This window comes from Mobula hypostoma, chromosome 26 (genome assembly GCF_963921235.1).
Source record: "Mobula hypostoma chromosome 26, sMobHyp1.1, whole genome shotgun sequence".
NCBI lineage: Eukaryota > Metazoa > Chordata > Chondrichthyes > Myliobatiformes > Myliobatidae > Mobula > Mobula hypostoma.
In genome coordinates this window covers 8,374,313-8,395,347 of record NC_086122.1, presented here as the reverse complement: position 1 = coordinate 8,395,347, position 21,035 = coordinate 8,374,313, and the positions used below count along the sequence as shown (strand labels likewise).

General features: G+C 43.6%; 1 protein-coding gene across 3 annotated transcripts in view; it reads right to left on the bottom strand.

The window, feature by feature from the left end:
• The window catches only part of map7d1a (MAP7 domain containing 1a), a 262,633-nt gene that overhangs the window by 154,126 nt on the left and 87,472 nt on the right, over window positions 1-21,035 (bottom strand). Inside the window, exon 1 of one of the 3 annotated variants that reach the window (XM_063033952.1) lies at window positions 8,589-9,089. The exons of the other annotated variants lie outside the window; for them this stretch is intronic. Within the exon in view, the coding sequence (XP_062890022.1) occupies window positions 8,589-8,616 (28 nt within the window). The 5' untranslated portion in view covers window positions 8,617-9,089. Of the gene's footprint in view, window positions 1-8,588; window positions 9,090-21,035 lie in introns of those variants that run through there. 3 annotated transcript variants of the gene reach the window in all.

The following is a 21,035-nucleotide window of genomic DNA, read 5'->3' as shown; positions in this document are numbered from 1 at the left end:
TAATGACTTATAGCAAGATGGCACCAATGACACTGGGCAACAAAGATTTTACTTCCTGAATACTTCAGGTGTATCTTGTGAATTTTGGGCTGCTGATCATGAAAACCATCATGAAATTTCCTTATCATGCACCATTTTTCAAAAAAGATCACCTATAGTCGTTATTTCAGTTCATAATTCAAGTCCAAATAACTAATGCCAATATTAAGGAAGGTATTTTTGTTGGTCCACAAATCAAACAGGTCATCAATGACAAGTAATTCAAAGAACTTCTAGTGGGACCAGAGAAAAATCGCATGGAAGACATTCGGGGATGTTGTTGAAAATGTTCTTGGCAACTACAGAGCACCAAACTACGTGCAGCTGGTTGACAACATGCTTCAAGCATACAAAACAATGAAGAGCAACATGACACTAATGATTCATTCCCATTTAGTCTTCTTCCCTGAAAATCTTGTCAAGATTTCACCAGAACATTGTGGTCATGGAGAAATGGTATCAGGGCAACTGGAATCCATCAATGCTGACTGATTATTGTTAGGCGCTTAAGCAAGAAGACTCAGACACTGAATACAAATGAAAATTAACTAAGCTAAAAATATTTTGTTGAACTATTGCAAAGTGTCAGCACTGTTATGCAACTGAATGCCTAATGTTCGATAAAAGTTAATTTCGTGTTCTCCAAATTCCTACATGATACAAGTAGTCTGAAATTCTATTTGTGTTCAGCATCAAGCGGTCTATCAAAGCATTTCTGAGGAAGCAACACTTCCAAACAAATTTGTTCTCCTGTGTGAGCAACAGCAACATCTTACAAAACTACTGGCTACTCCTCTACTTCTTCTGAACAGGGATCAATTGCAGCCTGCAACTTCCTTCTTAAGAACGTGTTTGTGGGCTGACTGAATGATCTGGCACTTCTGTGACCTGATGTCGAAAGGGGTGCATGCCGCATCAATTCCTAATGGCGAAATACAAACCTGTGGTTGGCTCCTTTATTCTATGCCAATTAAAGCATCGAGCAAGATTAAAATCGACGAGGACAAGAGCAGAAAATGAACGGGTGTTCAGTGTTGTCTGCCTGCATTTGACCAGTTTCCCCCTCACTACTGCCAACAGAAGGTACAGGGATCTTGGGTCCCATGCTGCAAGGTTCGATCGTCTCGGCAGCTCATGGCTGTGGACTCACTTTCGGCCATGGCTCGATGTTTCTGTCCTCAGTGATGCTTTTGTTTTACTATTTGCAAGAATTGATCAGGGCGGTTTAGCGTGGAACTGGATCTGCAGCTGTGGTCTGAAGCCGTTGACTCGCCTCAGCAGCTCATGGCTGTGGTATCACTTTTTGAGAACTCTACTGCTTGATGTTTAATGTTTTGTGTGTTATTTGTTCTCTTTTTGCTGTTTGCGTGACTAGTTCTGTTTTTTCCCCACGTCTGATGGCCTTGTTGTGCGGGGAGTTTTCTTTAAACAGATTCTATGGTGTGTCTTTGTTTTGTGGCTGCCTGCAAGAAGACCATGTAGACTGTGTACATGGCTTGATAATAAATGTACTTTGAACAGAGCAAAACATCCCAAGAATCCAGCAAAAGAGGACCAAGATATTAAAAAAAGAGACAAGATGGAATATAAGAGCAGGCTGACTACAAAAACTTTAACACAGTGATACAGGTCGAGTACCCCCTTATCCAAAATACCTTGGGCCAGAAGTGTATTGGATTTTGGATCATTTTGGATTTTGGAGTATGTAATGAGATAGCTTGGGATCGCCATCATTTCCAACTCTGAATCTATGTGCTACCATTAAGCATTCTGTCTTACACTTGCTTATCACACATATGTGCTCATCAACAGAAATTATTACATATCATTAATCTAATGTGTTCAGGGTAACAAAAGCAGCATTGGTTGAACACCTGAATTAGCTGTTGTACAACAAACAACAGCAGGCTTTCTGTACAGGTATCCCCCGCTTTATGAAAGTTCACTTTACGACACTTCGCTTTTACGAAAGACCTACATCAGTACCTGTTTTTGCTAACCAAAAGAAATCAAAGGAGGATTTTTGCTTTTACGAAAAAAGGTGCCCGCTTTAAACTTGTATTTACCCCGAGAAAGATTACCATGACCGTGAAGCCTTGCGCGGGCAGGTGTGTGCGCTGTGTATGTACCAATTTTTTTTCTACAACTTGGTTTTGGCTAAATCTTTCCGATTCTGATAAGTATTTCTACACTGTACATACATTACTTCTACTTTATATAGGCTGTGTATTTATCATATCATTCCTACTTTTACTATATGTTATGTGTTATTTTAGGTTTATGTGATATTTGGTATGATTTGGTAGGTAATTTTTTGGGTCTGGGAACGTTGAAAAATTTTACCCATTCACTTTACGCCATTTCGGCTTACGAAAGGTTTCATAGGAACGCTCTACCTTCGGATAGTGGGGGAAACCTGTATTTTAACTTTTTTTATATATATATATATATAGGCTTTATGTAAGGTACAAAAACAATCAGCATCGTAGACTTGTTCTGGTGCTAGATTGTCGTTGCTTTAAATATGTAATGCCTTGATTTTTCTTAAATTTCTGCAGCCAGCCTGCTGAATTTTCACAGCTACCTTCAATGTTCAGTTCACTCTGATAGGTCTTTGCTTGTTTCATGATCAACATACCGTTAAGCGGCATATGTTCATTCCAACACTGACCATACCCGACAAACATCTTCATTTATTGCTTTCGGCAGTGTTTTTCTATTTTTCATTAACTTCTGTTCAATACACATGAGGTCATTTCTCAGAATTGTCTGTGGTGAACAGAAACCTGCACATCACCCAGGAACCCTCCCAGCATCTTGTGCAATTTTCCAATTGTAGCATCACGCCAACACTCTAAAAATAGTCGGATTTTGGATTTTGAAATTTCAGATAAGGGCTAGTCAATCTGTACAAACATTAAAAAGGACAAGCAAGGGCAAGTGGGTGCTCCTTACAGGCAGAAAGCGGAGGATTATTAACGGGAAATAAGGAGGTGGCAGAGGGACTGCCATTCATGGAAGATTCACAAAATCTGCGATACATATTTTTATTTGGAGAATTCTGGATCGAATGAGAACAAAGAACTGAGGAAACTGGTGAGTGTAAAAACTGGTAAATCCCAAGCATCCAAATATCTACAGGGTTTTGAAAGATAGCTTCAGAGGTAGCAGAATCCAGGTATCTTTTTCCAAAACTCTATAGATTCTGGATTTGTATCTGACGACTGGAGGCTAGAAAGTGTATCTCCATTATTTAAGGAGGGAGAAAGAAAGCCAGGAACTACCAATGTTATCAAGCAACAGTCATAGGGCAAGTACTGGAATACAAGAATGTAATAACAGAACATCTTGAAAAGAATATGACTGAACATGTATTTATGAAGAGAAAATTATGTTTGACTAATCTGCTGGAGCTCTTTCAAGATGTGACTCACAGTACAGATAAAGGAAAACCAGTACATACAATGTATTTGGGTTTTCAGAATGTCCCACAAGGAAGTCTGATCAAGAATGTGTGGAATTGTAATACAAGAGGTGATTGATAAGTTCGTGGCCTAAGGTAGGATTCAATTTGAGAAAATCTAGCACATTTATTTCTCAACATAGTCCCCTCCTACATTTACACACTTAGTCTACTGGTCGTGGAGCATACGGATCCCTTCTTTGTAGAAGTCGGCATCTTGGACCTCCCAAAAGTGGTCCACAGCAGGGGTGATTGATAAGTTTGTGGCCTAAGGTAGAAGCAGATGAGTTATACAGCTCTCGTTACATGCACGTGCAGTTCAACTCTTCGAGTGATTATGCAGGAAGTTAATAACTCATCTCCTTCCACTTCAGGCCACAAACATATCAATCACCCCTGCTGTGGACCACCTCTGGAGGTCCAAGACACCGACTTCTACAAAGAAGGGATCCGTATGCTCCACGACCGCTGGACTAAGTGTGTAAATGTAGGAGGGGACTATGTTGAGAAATAAATGTGCTAGGTTTTCTAAAATTAACCCCTTCTACCTTAGGCCACAAACTTATCAATCATCCCTCGTATACTGACCAGAAACTGAGAAATAATTTTCAGACAGAAGGCAAATCAAAGGATTAATTCAATCAACAAACACAAAACACTGGAGAAGCTCAGCAGGCCAAGTAGCATTCACGGAGGGAAATAAATGGTCAACATTTCAGGGTGAGATGCTTCATTAGGACTGGAAAGGAGGGGACAGAGGCCCGAATAATGCGGCGGGGAAGGTGGAGGAGTACAAGCTAGCAGATGATAGGTGACCCCTATCATCTGATGAAGGGTCTCAGCCCGAAACGTTGACTGTTTACTTTTTTTCCCCCCATAGATGCTGCCTGGCCTGCTGAGTTCCTCCAGGATTTTGTGTGTGTTGCTTTGGATTTCCAGCATCTGCAGAATTTATCTTGTTTGAGATGATAGGAGAGATCAGCTGATGGATATTATGTGAGAAGCTGGGAAATGATTAGTGGAAGAGATAAAAGGCTGAAGAAGGAGAAATCTGACAGGACAGGGGAGTGGACCATGGAATAAAGGGAAGGCGGTTAATCAATCATTCTGAAGCTGACAGGCTATGACCAATAAGGTACGAGTGATTCCAGAATGGGCTCCAACTAATCACAATCTCCTGCTCCTATTTCCTATATTGAAAGCATTTAACAGGACCACAGGAGAATAAAATTTGTTTGAGAAACAAGAGGAGATATTGGGGAAGATTGTTAAACATTCTGTTAAGCAGGAAGATGTCTAAGTCTTTGAAGGGCAAGGAGATAAGGAATAAGAGCAGGAAGTAGACTATCAGGCCCCATGAACAGTCCTGGCCATATTCTGCCTCAGAGACATTTTACTGCATTATACCAGAACCCTCAATTCTCTCAATATTCCAGAATTCAAAATCAGTTTTAAATGGTCAATGAGGGAGCCACAACAGACCTCTAGGTCAAAAAAATTCCAAAGGCTCACTACCCTCTCAATGAAGAGATTTCTTCTCATTTTAGTCCTAAACAGCCTGCCCTTTCTTCTGAAACTTTGCTTCCTGAGCTGCAGAAACTTCTTCCTTACGTGCAGCCCGTCCAACAATTTCAGAATTTCTTAAGTTTCAACAAGATCTTCTCTTATTCTTCCAAACTCCCAGTTGACCCAGCAGCTCCATAACCACAAAGTCGCCATGCCTAGAACCCATCTGCTGAATCCTCACTGTACTCCCTCCATGTCAAGTACATCCTTTATAGCGTAAAAGCCAAGACTGTACACAGTAGTTCAGGGATGGTTTCAGGAAGGATTAATTGCAGCAAGTCATCTTTACTCCGGCACCCAAAACCCAATGGCTAAAGTTCCATCTGTTGGCCTTCAATGACCCATATACAAATATATTTAGATCCTTTTGAACAACACCACCACTCAATCTTTCTCTATTTAACATTTTTCTGCACTGTCTTCCATCTGTCATGTTCTCTTCTGTTCCCACAACTTGTCCATGGCATCTTGAAGCCTTTTTTACATTCTCCTCTGTACTCAGTCTCAACTAGTTTAGCTTCATTAGCAATCTTGGCAATATGACATTTAACCCCTTCAGCCAAATCTTTGATGAAGGTGGGAACAAACCATTGATGCCCGTGGCCCCCCAGTAGACACAGCCTGCTAACCCAAGAACAATCCATTCATTCCCAATCTTTGCTCATTAGGTGAAGAATGTCAGAGTTGGTTGCGGTCATGCAACCTGGCAGTTCAGAGGCAGTATCATAGACTCAAGAGATTCTGCAGATGCTGTAAATATTGAGCAACAGGCACAAAATGTTGGAGGAACTCAGCATCTACAGAAGGGAATAAGCAGTTGACATGTTGGACTGCAGCCCTGAGCAGAAGCCAGAGGGTGGAAGGGAGGCCAGCGGCAGCATGGAGATGGAGCTGAGTACCACCAGCACTAACATAGAAACTGATGCTCTGGTTTCAATAATGTTGCCAAGGACCAGTTTGTGAATACAGTCTGACTGCAACACCGCCTGATCCAATGTGCAGGATCAGAAGAGACCACAGAGAATTTTATACTCAGCCAGTTTCATCATGGGCACCACCTTCCCTATGATGGACAGTTTCAAGAGGCTATGCCTTAAGGGGGCAGCATCCATCACTAAAGACTCACACCATCCAGGACATGCCCTCTTCTCATTACCACAGGAGCTTGAAGACCCACACTCAACATTTTAGCAACAGCTTATACCACCCTCCCCCCCCCACCCTCAGACACTCAGGTAGCTGAGTATCATCTTTTACCAGAGCGAGTGGACTCAATGCATTTCTTGCAGTTATTCCGTGCTTTTTAATATCATAGAATCAGAGAGTCGTACAGCAATGAAACGGGCCATTTGGCTCACTTCATCCGCATCAAACCAGATACCAACCTCAGCAAGTCTCATTTGTCCAAGTTTGGTTGATACTCCTCTGAACCCTTGCTTTCCATATACTTATTGATGTATCTTACAAAGGAGGGCCATCTCTTTCCTAAGGTGTCAACACATTAAAGTAGACGGTAATATTTACTGGACCAAGCATGAAGGTCAAAGGGATAATTAAACAGCGTGGTAAGCCCCAGTTCAAGTGACTAAGCTGGAAGGACAGGTGATGATGTGTGGACAATACAATCGTTTTGGAAAGTCATCATGAGCAGTCGCTCAATTAACATCAGTCATGGGTGCAGGGTAATAAATTCAACTCTGAGTCAGAAGGCTGCACTAGTAAAGGGGCCATCCTTCAGGTGAACCAAGTCCTGCTCATCCACCCACTTGAACACAAGATAGTCCACAGCAATACCAGAGAAGAACAAGGGGGCCTGGCTGGCTTCACTCTACACTGCTGGGATAGATTACCTGACCAAGACCATGCTGCTATTTCTAGGATCTGGTGTACTTTCTGGATCTCCAGCACTTCAAATAGACTCAGAAAACACTTCACTGGTTGGAAAAGCTCAGGGCTTTGAGAGGTCTCAAGATCAAAATAATAGGCCCTCCAAAGACCAACAACCCTGTATTAATGCACTAAAGCACCAGATCCTTCTTCAACCCTGTTTTAATGCTTTTGAAACTACTCCCCAAATCCGAAGTCCCTTACTTCATGATTTGACAAGACAGTCGATCCCACTGGGTGAGGTGGAGATGTTGATCCCAGATAGCTGTCTGCAGGCTCATTCACAACTGTACATCCCATAGTGTTTTGATGACCTTCAGCTCATATACAACTACAAGCATGGACTTAACATTCTGCTCACACTGTGCATGTAACAATACAGTAAAACAAGGTTTATAGAAACTTGTTAAATGTCCTTGTCCCACCACACCCCACACCCCACACCCAGAGTAACAAAGGCATTTCCATTACGGATACCAGGAGTGAGGAGTCTGAAAAGCAAAAGGAAGTCCGAGCAGGGAGAGTGAGGAGGGAAGAATTGTTTTTTTTGGGGGGGGGAGAGGAGAAGAAGAGCCTAACCACTAAGAGAAGGGGGGGAGGGAAGAAGAAACAGAGACAAAACGGAACAGAGGGGAGGTGAAAACGACAGGGGAGGGGTCTATGGGCAAGAAGAGAAAGGGGGGATAGGGGCAAGAGAATAGAGGTAACAGAGAGAGGAAGATGAGGAGGAAGAAACAGATGGGGAGAAAGGCTGGGGACTGCGGAGAAGAACGACGAAGAGGTCAGAGGGTTAGTGGGGTTGGAGATCCTGAGAATGGGGTCGGCGGGGTAAAGAGCAGGGTGTGGTGACAATAATAAAGGCCGTGGAGAGGGTGAGGAGAGGAGGGGTGGTTGATAGGTTTGCGCCCCGGGGTTCTGAGGGGATCAATGCCCGGCTGCTCTTACACGTGCAGGGAGGCTTTCATCGAGAGGCACGGGGTCCGGGAGAGCGCTTACATCCTCGGCGCTGGGAGTTCTAGATACGTTTTACGTGGTCACGGCGGTGTCTGGCCGGCAGCTGTGACCCAGGAGGGCTCCGGGCTGTGGCCTCGCAACGCCACATCGGCCTCTCATTGTGGCGAGACCGGGGATTAACTGCCCTCCCCTTCACTCCACCAGGCCGTGCGGGTAGGGGCTGCTGCCTCACTCTGAATGAACGCCCGCTGAATTCCGATGCAATGACCGAGAAAGTTTAACGAGGCGAGAGGGCGGGGCAGCGGCCGAGGCCGTAACGGAACGGAACAGGGATAGGGACAGGCGACTGGGCAATGGAAGTGGTCAATCTTCCAGCCGCATTCCTATCCTTTCCCGTACACAGGGATCGTCGGGTAGACTCGCTCCCTAACTGTAGTAATTTCCACAGTATGCACGTCCATCGGCGGAGGGGGAAATGAAGGGGAAAGAGGAGAGTGAAGAAAGGGGGAAAGGAGAGAAGGGGGGGAAGATGCAAGGTAAAGTCAGCCCATCCCAGTCTTTCCACCACCGGATAACCCCCTCGGTCGCCAGCTCCCGGTCAGAACCCCCGAGTGGAGCGGCGCCGAGCACGGATCCCATCGCGTTGACCCGGGTCGCCCCAGGCTGAAGCCGAACTTACACTGCGACGGGACTTGTTGGCTCTCCATGTCGTGCCGACCGGCTGGCGTTCACACCGTCCGCGATCCTCCCGCTCCCGGGCTCATGCCTAACCCCCTTCAATCTCCCGGATTAAAAAAAAGCGAACCACAAGGGGTTCTTCGCTCGTTCCGGCGCTGGCACCGACGGTCCACGGGCTCCAGTTCTTCCCACACCCCGCCCCCCGCCAGGCAAAAAAAAACTGGGATGACAAAAGATTCCGCAGCCCAACCAGCTCCTCGCTCGCCTACCCCCTCCTCCCTCTCAGACCGCCGCGGCTCCTTCAAGCAGGAAAATAAACTTGTCCGCTGGTGGAATAAAGGAGCACGCCGCCGTGCTCTTTAATTCTTGCCCAGCTCCAGAGCCGAATGAAACAGTGACGCAGCCGGGCTGAATTCCTGCACAAGGCAAATTCCTATCTCCTCCCGCTTCCCTCGTGGTTATCTGCGTTGGTGCAGGCTCCCTGGTGGCGCACTCACGACCCAGCTCTCCGCTGCCCTCCTCCCTTTGCTCGCAATCTGCCCGTGCGACGTGTTACAAAGAGCCGCAGGGAAGGTAAACTTGTTGAGTCTACAGACTGCAGAGAACAACGCGGCTGCACTCTGCGCGCTCCCGGCTCCCTTTCGCTCTAGTCCCAGCCATAACTTCTCCATCCTGATGACACGATTATCCCACATCCCCCGAAGTTTTCGCTGTCTTCTTTCCTGATCAGCTCTTCATTAGACGACGCCGCACCTGCTAATCTAGAAATATCTATGGAAATCAAGCGGGAATTGTTTACTAGTTAGTCCACGTTCGTTGATGATAATTTTAGTTAATCGGTAATTTACAGATATATGTTATCGGCGTCTGTTTGTAAAGATATGCGTCGATGTGATCGAATGTGTTACATGCCCCGATATGGTTTGATTTGATATACAGTGAAATCTGAAATTAAAACATAAAATGAAGAAAATTCGACGCGTTGACCTATTTTGAGAAAAGCAAACTGCAGGAAGAAGTCGGTCACACGGCATCTGAACGGATCGAGGGTCTCGATCCGAAGCGTTGGCAATTCTCCTGCCCCACAGATGCTGCTCGACTCGCGGAGTTCCTCTCGCAGTTTGTTGTTCCAGATTCCAGCATCTGCAGTCTCGCGTCTCCGAAATGCTGACCGTTTCCCTTTAAACAGATCAGCTGATTTTTATCTCTCCCAGCATTTGATATTTTTGTGTGAGCGTAGCTCAAGAGTGTTGCATGGCGAGGCTCTTCCCCAGTGTGACAGCTGGTGAGTCACAAACAAGAGAAAACCTGCAGATGCTGGAAATCAAATCACCACGCACAACTTGCTAGAGAAACTCAGCGGGCCAGGCAGCGGCTATGAAAAAAGTACAGCCAACGTTTCGGGCCGAGAGTAGTACCGCGCTCGAGGGTAAATTACCCATAAAAGCACACCGTCCCGAGTCAATGTATTGCATCCTGACGGTGTACCTGTCAAACCGTGGAGACAGTGATAAGGCAGGAAATGCGGTTTACATTTAGGATCTGCATCCATGCAGAGGGAACAGAGTCAACGATTGCAGCCTGTGAGCACTGGTCATTGACAGGCCCAAGTCTCCTGTACAGGGGTGGTGAACCTATGGCACATGTGCCCAAGGTGGCACACGCAAAAATTTTGCAGGCACATGCGGTGCCGCCCTTACGTTCTTTAAACACCACCCCTAATAAAAATATTCATGATGATTATCTTTACTGCCAAATGAAGCAGTGAATGATTTTGTTACAGCCTGAAGGCAGTGAGATAGTAAATGGTTACAATTATATTACTATTTAGATATTATGTTATTTTCCTATTGTCTTTTTTAAAAATTACTATTAATGGTTTTAGCAGGATTTCAAAGATGCTTTATTTATTTCAATCTATCTCTGTTATACTTTCATGAATAATAAAGCAATGAATGCACGTAAATAAGCAGCAGAACTCATTTTTTCCTTTAAAAATAATTATTGTTACTAATTCATTAATCAATGATAATCTCTACTCAAAATTATATAGCTTGTGAGAGAATTTTTAGATTGTCACTAATTTGGGCAGATGCTGTCATAAAGGTTCACCATAGAAGATGATCAGATCAAAGTTATGCTGTTTTACCTTGTTTAGATGACTAACAGGATGACGGAGTAGAGATACGTCTCTCCAAAGGAGGTATAAGGCACTCCTTCCCTCCACTAGCCTGCAGGTTACTCTTGGACAAGGTGTAGCACCTGCTTAGCTCCCCGATCAGGGTCACATGGAGCCATGGGAGCAGGTGGTGGATGGTCATATAAGCAGCAGGTGCATACCCATAAATCCTGGGTATGTGACCACTGATAACTGGCAGACAGTCTCTGAAGAATATTGATAATGGCTGGGATCACCTGTCTTGTAAAGACACTGCCCGGAAGAAGACGATGGCAAACGATTTCTATAGAAAAAAATTGCCAAGAACAATCATGGTCATGGAAAGACCATGATCACCCACATCATATGTCATGGCACATAATGAACAAACAAACAAACAGGGAAAGGAAACAATCTGGACCTAGCTATGTTCAGTCTGTCTGACATGCTGTGAACAATCCACCCCAGTGTCCTTCTGATGTCCCCACCCTTGTGGGTGATCGCTGCTGAGAGTGCTGCATACAGCAAAGGCCCCCAGGCAATGGTGGGTTGGGGTTAACAATAACCCTGCATCATTATTGTAGGAACAGACGCTTCTTTCCACTGAGATCCCACCAACCATCAAACTCCCATTTCCACCAATGTTACATTTTATTCTCCCCAGATTCTGCCACTCAGCTGCAAAATAGGGACAATACACAGCAGCCAATTAACTTACAAATCCCCATGTCTTTAAGATGCTGGGGGTGACCAGAGTCCGGGAGGGAACTCATGATGTTATACAGAGAATGCACAAACACCACACTGGAGGTCAGGATTGAAGCCAGGTAACTGGAGCCGTAAGGCAGTTGTTCTACCAGCTGCACCACTCTGCTGCCTAGTCTAGTTTCTCCAGGAGAAATGTATACCTGATGATAATAGACAATAGGTGCAGGAGTAGGCCATTCAGCCCTTCGAGCCAGCACCGCCATTCACTGTGATCATGGCTGATCATCCACAATCAGTATCCCATTCCTGCCTTATCCCCATAACCTTTGATTCCACTATCTTTAAGAGCTCTATCCATCTCTTTCTTGAAAGCATCCAGAGACTTGGCCTCCACTGCCTTCTGGGGCAGAGCATTCCACATATCCACCACTCTCTGGGTGAAAAAGTTTTTCCTCAACTCCGTTCTAAATGGCCTACTCCTTATTCTTAAACTGTGGCCTCTGGTTCTGGACTCACCCATCAACAGGAGCATGCTTCCTGCCTCCAGCATGTCCAATCCCTTAATAATCTTATATGTTTCAATCAGATCCCCTCGCATCCTTCTAAATTCCAGTGTATACAAGCCCAGACGCTCCAATCGTTCAACATATGACAGTCCCACCATCCCGGGAACTAACCTTGTGTCAAACTTTTCCTGACAACAGCAGGACAAAAGCATTCCAACCAGTTCCCATCCTGTCAGAACAGCCCCAGTCATGGAACACTCACCAACAGTCTCCCTTTCACTCGGTTTGGATGTCACCACCACCACCCAGCTCCAGGCCTCTTTGCAGCCTTAATCCAAACATTGACAAAAGTCTGAATTGCAGAAAGTGTCGTACCTGACATCAGTTCACCAAGTGCAACATGAAGACGTTCTTGTAAATTTGTTTCAGTGGAAATTAGGGGGAAATCCCCATGCAGCATAGTCATTTCTATATTGTCATCATTGTTCAGGGCCAAAGACCTCAATCCCATTGCATCATTACATGAGATCTGTTAGGCCCAAATAAATACCTTTAATTCCTTCACCACTGGTCTTTGTTAGTTGTTCTTAAATGACATTTCCTTTAACTCTTCTTACCGTCTCCAAATCAAATGAACAGCTATGGAAACTTACTTGCACCATCCTTAGAAAAGTCTATATTACAGTCCCACTCCAGCCTCCTCTTTTCTATGTAATTGCCTTTGTACTTTACTTGCATACCTAGACCGCAGTTTTTCTGTATCTATATCATTCAGTGTTTGGTTATCCTTTTCCCTTTGTACTACCTCAATGTGTGGAATGATTTGTATGGATAGCGCACCAAAAAAAAAGATTTTCACTATATCTCAGTACACATGACAACATCAAACAATTAATTAAAAAAATCATGCAACTTTATCCATTCATAACTGTATTGCTATACTTGCATGGAAATCAATAATTCCATTATTTTTGTTGCCAATATCTGCCCTGCTCTCATATAGGCATTGTCCATCTTTGAACTTCCCCTTCCCTTCCTGGATATCCAACAATCGATGCATTTACATCCTTGGACTCCCTGACCTACCTACCTGACCTTTCTCCTACCTCGCTTACTGGAAGGATGCCATTCTACTCTCTCCATTTCTCTGTCTCCTTCATATCTTTCTGATGACAAATATGTCCAGTGTCCCTGAGATGTCTTACTTTTTCCTTATGTCCGTCTTCCCCTCTACCATAGCACAAGGCTCTCCTCTTTTCTCCCCACCCTTCTGCTCACACCTGCTTTCCTCCCAGCCACAGCAAGGGTGGGACTCTCATCCTCACTTTCCACCTCATCATGTTTGGTGGATCATCCTGCGTAATTTCCACCTCTTTACACTGATTCCCTTCTCTTTCCCTCTCAAAATTCTGAGGGGCTGTTCCCTTTGAGAATTCCTGATTTGTTGTTGCATCTCTACCAACCAATTCCCTTCTCAAGGTACTTTCTCAATCCAATCAGGAGAAGCAACACCTCTCCTTTTACCTCCTCCTGTCCCATCTCCAGGGACCCAAGTAAACAATACTCTTGTTCTCCACCTTATTATAGACATTTCATTTGTTCACCCGTCCCACTCCACAGTTCAAAGCACACCTATTTTCTCATTGCTCCCTTTCTGATTGGCCATTGCTCTGTAACATTAACTCTGTTTCTGCCTCACCTATTGAGTATTTCTGATGTTTTCTGTTTTTATTCCTTCCACCCACCTCAGGTTCAGCTCCATATATTTCCTGTATGTCAATTCAACATATAGTAAGACATAATGCTCCAGATTAGGATAATGTGGCAGCATCCCGTACTATTCCAGATGTCTGTAAACTATAATGCCATGTACTTTCATCATAGTGATGATGGCGTAACATTCACGTCCATTTGAAAATATAGTGCTCAATGCTCATGGGCAGTGAGACTTGCGCAGCAGTCCAGCCAAACTGACAAGATGTCCTTTCATGTTTTTGCCACATGACGGCCAAGCAATGTCCAACTTCACTAAGAGAAAGTCTAACTAAACCCACCTCTCCCAACTTTACCTAGCACTCTCATTGCTGAATTCCCCACCGCAGATCAGCAATCTAACTGTAATAGTCACACAAAGGCAGGTCAAAGATTGGGTGTTCTTTATACAGCAATTCACTTCTGAGTCCCACAGCTTTTCCATCAACCACAAGGTCAGGAGTGTGCTGGAGTACCACCATAACTGGAATAATTTAACCCATCGGCTCTCAATATCATTGAAGACAAAGTAGCCAGGTTGGCTGTTACCAATCCACGCCCATTAATACTCATTGCCTCCACACCTTATCACCCTGGCTTCAGTCTGTTCCATTCAGAAGACACATCTCAGCAACTCACCAAAGACCCACAGGAATAAGACCATCAAGTTCTCCTTTGCCACATGCTGCTTGATTTAAAAAATATATATATTTGTCTACTTTTTCAATCTCAATATCCTGGAATACACATACAAAAAGAACTTTGGAAGATGTTGTGACATGAATTTGCACAAGGTTGTCTTCTTTTTTACACTGGTTGTCAGGCTTTTTTTTGTGTGTAGTTTTTCATCAATTCTATTGTATTTATTTGTTCTACTGTGAATGAATCCCAGGGTAGTATATGGTGACATACACTATAAGTACTTTGATGATAAAATTACTTTGAACTAGATTCAAGAAAAACATTCATTATGACCTCCTAAATGGAAATTGGTGAAATGCAAAAAAAACTGACTTGCCATTATTACAAAGAACCTGTGAGAATAACAAAAAATAATCAATGGATCATGCAGTTTTCTAGATTATAATGAGATCTTACAGTGGATCAAAATGTTCCTGTTTTGTTTTGGTGTGCTAACAAAAAATGTGTTCCAGGTCGGTGTGACAGTGCAGCATATTGTCTCTGATCAATGTGACTAGAATAGGACACATCTCAGACAGGTACTGATTGGGAGCTCCATCTGGAAGATGAACCCAATTGAAATGTATTTATTTGTTTGTTTGTTTGTTCATTGAGATTGTTGTTCCTGTCCGCACATCGGGTGGCATCTTTGCCGTTTCTTTGGCATTTGTTTTTATAAGGCCGAGTGGCTAGCTCGACGCTCAACCCAGCACAGATGAAAAGCGTGCAATAAACCGACCAGGTGGAAACCCTGGACCGCTCGCCTCGAAGTCCAGTCCGAATGCCTCTACACCACTGGCCAGCCTTGTTCATTGAGGTACAGCACAGAAAAGGTCCTTCCAGCACCCTGGGACGTGCCACCCAGCAATCCCCTGATTTAATCCTTGCCTAATTACAGGATAATTTACAATGACCAACTAAACTTCCAGCTGGTACATCTTTGGAATGTGGAAGGAAACCGGAGTACCCGGAGGAAACCCACGCATTCACAGGCAGAGCGTACAAACTCCTTACAGGCATGAGCAGGAATTGAACCCAGTGCGCTGGCGCAGTAAAGCGATGTGCTAACCACTATGCTACCATTAAATTGAGAAACGATATTCCAAGTGAGTGATAACATAGAAACCTCAGTGTTCCAAATCAGAATGATACAATGTTGCAATTTTTAAATCGGTATATTGAAACACTGCTCCATATCATTGTGAAATAGTGCAGGCAAAATGTTCCAAAATAGCTTGAAACAATGTTGCAAATCAGAATACTATTGAGTGATGTACTAGAACATAGTTTTAATCAATGCATTATTCATTGTTCAAATTCAACCTGAGTCAACTGAATCAGGTTTGTGTGCATTAGTTATGTATTGCAGCCTTTCCTGCCAGTCCTGATTCCAGGTCTCAACCCAAAATGTCAACAGTTCCTTTCATTCCTCAGTGTGTCAAGTTGCTGTTTGACTCACTGAGTTCCTCCATCCAGGCGATTGTCTATTGCTCTAGATTCCAGCATCTGTAATCTCTTGTGTTTCTGACAATTTTCTACATTAGTGGCAAATTGCTCCGTCTTAAGATAAACAATGAGCCAGATGCTCCAGTTCAGTGGAACATCGTACAGCAAGTCTCAGAGATCCAAGTATCATAGAATATGGAGTTGTAGAGGCATACAGCTTGGAAACAGGCTCTCGACCCATGGAGTATGTGCTCAGCATAAGCACCCATCTACTCCAATCCTATATTTATCCCATTTTATTCTCCCCACACTCCCATCAATCACCTACTAGCCCCTTGCACACACTAGAATCAATTTACAATGGCCAGTGAACCTCCCAAGCAGCAAACATTTGGGATGTGGAAGCACATGGACAATACCAGAGTTCAAGATCAAACCCCAGGCACTGGAGCTGGGAGGCAGAAGGTCTACTGGTGGTGCTGTAGGGTCACTATGTGACCTGCAGTGAAACACTCATCATTGTTGCTGAACTGTGAGTGAGATGGCAATACCCTGTTCGGACCATTCGTTACACAACTTCTCGTATCACTGTGATAAGTGTTCTGTACCCAGCATTCCCCATCAAATTCCAGAAATATGTAATGTTTTGGATCAGAGTAGAGTACAGTGCGGCAAAAAAGCTCCAGTTTGACACAATATACCAGGGAATGCAGATCAGAGTGACTGTGGAGTGTGATAAGGTTTAAATCAGTGTAACACAGTGCTCTGAGAAATGTGATCATCAGTGAGGGGTCATGTTACCACACTGTGTAATACATTATTCCTGATCAGTGTGATATAATACATTGTAACAGATTTTTTCCAGATCAGTGTACTATACAGTAGTACACTGTTGTGATTTAACTCGCAGAATGTCTAGAGCCACCTGAAACATGCTAGGACAACATTCCAGATCGATGTGAATTTGTCCAGTGTAGCACCATGTTACAGATCTGTTTTCCATGCAGTGAGACCTAGTGCTCTTGATCAGCATGCCATAAGTATAAAGGAATGTAATGCATGGCTTTCAATCAGTACTTCCAGCATAAGGTGGCACTGGTGAAGCCCAGTGATGACTTACTGGCAGCAAACAAAACAAATAATACAACTAAATTACTAACAACAACTTTTTCTTGTAAAATTTATGGTAAACGATCTCCGCAAACAATGGAGTGACGAGCAAAGGCTAGGCTGAGTTGGGGGTCAAAGCCAGTGGTGGTGAGGCTGAGTCAAGGGTCAAAGCATGAGGGTGTGAGACAAAATCAAAGCAAAGTCGGGGCGAACGGAGCAGGGCAAAGTCGAAGTGGAGGAGAGGCAGGTTCGAAGCCTGTCCACCTAAAAAAAGAGAGAGGTTTCATCAATCTGAGCACCAGACCGATTTGGAAAGGTCAGGTAGGGGCTGAAACATGGCGGCGAGATCCAGGCCCAGAGCAAATCAAAGCAGCAGGGCCCAAGTCCTGGTGCGAGGAACAACCCAATGTTTGGACAGCTCAGACACCGGGCCAGTTGGATTGAAAAGGCAGAATATCAGGACAAGAGGCAAGGATCGGGCCAGTTCTGCTTGCTACTCAGTGATATTCACTCAGCTCTGCACTGAACTGAGGCTGTGGCTTTGGCCTGCTCCAGCTGCTGTGGACTTCATGCCTGTATACTCACTTCATGTCTATATACTCACTTCGTGCCTATATACTCACTTCGTGCCTGTATACTCACTTCGTGCCTATATACTCACTTCATGCCTGTATACTCACTTCGTGCCTATATACTCACTTCATGCCTGTATACTCACTTCGTGCCTGTATACTCACTTCGTGCCTGTATACTCACTTCGTGCCTGTATACTCACTTCGTGCCTATATACTCACTTCATGCCTGTATACTCACTTCATGCCTGTATACTCACTTCATGTCTATATACTCACTTCGTGCCTGTATACTCACTTCGTGCCTATATACTCACTTCATGCCTGTATACTCACTTCGTGCCTATATACTCACTTCATGCCTGTATACTCACTTCGTGCCTGTATACTCACTTCGTGCCTATATACTCACTTCATGCCTGTATACTCACTTCATGCCTATATACTCACTTCATGCCTGTATACTCACTTCGTGCCTATATACTCACTTCGTGCCTATATACTCACTTCATGCCTGTATACTCACTTCATGCCTGTATACTCACTTCATGTCTGTATACTCACTTCATGCCTGTATACTCACTTCATGTCTCTATACTCACTTCGTGCCTGTATACTCACTTCATGCCTATATACTCACTTCATGCCTGTATACTCACTTCATGCCTGTATACTCACTTCATGCCTGTATACTCACTTCGTGCCTATATACTCACTTCATGCCTGTATACTCACTTCGTGCCTATATACTCACTTCATGCCTGTATACTCACTTCATGCCTGTATACTCACTTCGTGCCTATATACTCACTTCATGCCTGTATACTCACTTCATGCCTATATACTCACTTCATGCCTGTATACTCACTTCGTGCCTATATACTCACTTTGTGCCTATATACTTACTTCATGCCTGTATACTCACTTCATGCCTGTATACTCACTTCATGTCTGTATACTCACTTCATGCCTGTATACTCACTTCATGTCTCTATACTCACTTCGTGCCTGTATACTCACTTCATGCCTATATACTCACTTCATGCCTGTATACTCACTTCATGCCTGTATACTCACTTCATGTCTCTATACTCACTTCATGCCTGTATACTCACTTCATGCCTGTATACTCACTTCATGCCTGTATACTCACTTCATGCCTATATACTCACTTCATGCCTGTATACTCACTTCATGCCTGTATACTCACTTCATGCCTGTATACTCACTTCATGCCTGTATACTCACTTCATGCCTATATACTCACTTCATGCCTGTATACTCACTTCATGCCTATATACTCACTTCATGCCTGTATACTCACTTCATGCCTGTATACTCACTTCATGCCTGTATACTCACTTCGTGTCTCTATACTCACTTCATGCCTGTATACTCACTTCATGCCTGTATACTCACTTCGTGTCTCTATAAGTGAAGCCAATGGGCTGGTCCTGGACTTATTTCATAATTTACTGGCATAATTCACATATTACTATTTATTTATTACTATCTTTCTGTTACTATTCTATTACTAGTTATTATTTCCATGACTATTACTATTTACTAATAGTAGTATTACTATTACTATTTCTATTACTATTTATTATTTATGGTGCAACTGTAATGAAAACCAATTTCCCCCGGGATCAATAAAGTATGACTATGACTATGACTATACTCACTTCATGCCTCTATACTCACTTCGTGTCTATACGCTCACTTCATGTCTATATGCTCACTTCATGCCTATATGCTCACTTCATGTCTACATACTCACTTCATGCCTCTAGACTCACTTCTTCTGAATGCTATTTGTTTACTTTTGTGAACAGTAAGAATTTCAGGTTACATACTGCATACATTCTCTAATATTAAGATGAACCTTTGAAACTTTATAACCCTTTTATTGTTCGCGCGGTTTGTTTTTTTCTCTGTCTCTGCATATTGGGGATCACCATAAAGCAGAGCAAATTGTTACAAGTGTTCCAATCACTTTGATATAATGTTGTATGACACATTGTGATCCTGCAGCACAGGAAACAGGTGTGTAAACACTTAGTCAAAGTCATCTCCATCTACTTCTTCAAAACTTACCCCACTTCTGCAAACAAGTGATTGGGGCTTTAAAGCAAACAATTGCTGGGGTTGTAAAGCAAACACTGTCGGAAGTCCCCATTATAAGTGCCTAAAGAGCAGATCTATTAATACTTGCCAACCGTTGCTCCACTGATCTGACTGCTTGTGGGAACTGAATACAAAATCCAGGCCAGCAGTGATGTGGAAGCGTGGGACTGTTGCAGATGGAGTCCCTCAGATGGGTCTAATGTAAAATTAAAATATTAAATGCTGGAAACAGATGCTGGGTCAGCCTGCATCCGTGGAAAGAGAAACAAAGTTGATATTTGACCAGAACCATTAACTCAATTGAACTCTCTGCTGATGCTGAATGTTTCCAGCATCTGCAGTGTTGTGATTCTCACCTACTATCTCTCTGGTTAATGTACAAAGTTATGAAATCTCTTACCATCCTGACCCTCATACAACGGCACAAGTAGAGATTCTCCAAGCAAAGTTCAAAAGTTCAAAGTAAATTTATTATCGAAGTACATATATGTCACCATATACAACCCTGAGATTTGTTTTCTTGCAGGCATACTCAATAAATCCATAATCGAATAATAACCATTAGAATCAATGAAAGATGAACCAGCTGGGCTTTCAACCAGTGTGCGAAAGACAACAAACTATTGAAAGAAAGAAAAAAAGGGAGAAAGAAAGAAAGAAGCAATAAAATATTGAGAACGTGAGATGAAGAATCCTTGAAAGAGAGTCCATAGGTTGTGAGAACATTTCAAAGATGGGGCAAATAAAGTTATCCCCTTTGGTTCAAGAGCCTGATGGTTGAGGTGTAATAATTGTTCTTGACCCTGGTGGTGCAAGTCCTCAGGCTCCTGTATCTTGTCCTTAATGGCAGCAGTGAAAAAACAGCATGCTGTGGGTGATGAGGGTTCCCGATGATGGATGCTGCTTTCCTATGACAACACCTCGTGTAGATGTGCTCAGTGATGGGGAAGGCTTTACCTGGGATGGAATGTGCCATGTTCACTACCTTATACAGGATTTTCCATGCAAGGGCACTAGTGCTTCAACATACTCTCCACTGCACATAAGTTTCTCAAAGTTTTAATTGTCATGCCGAATCTCCACAAACTCCTAAGGACATAGAGGCACTGCCATGCTTTCTTCATAATTGCACTTGTGTGCTGGGCCCAGGAAATTCCTCTGAAATAATTACACTGAGGAATTTAAAATTGCTGACCCTCTCCAACTCTGAACCTCCAATGAGGACTGGCACATGGACCTCTGGCTTCCCCCCCCCCCCTTGGTCAATAGTCAGCTCCTTGGTCTTGCTGACATTGAGTGAGGTTGCTGTTACGACACCACTCAGCCAGATTTTCCATCCCCCTCCTATATGCTGATTCATCACCACCTTTGATTCAATACACAACAGT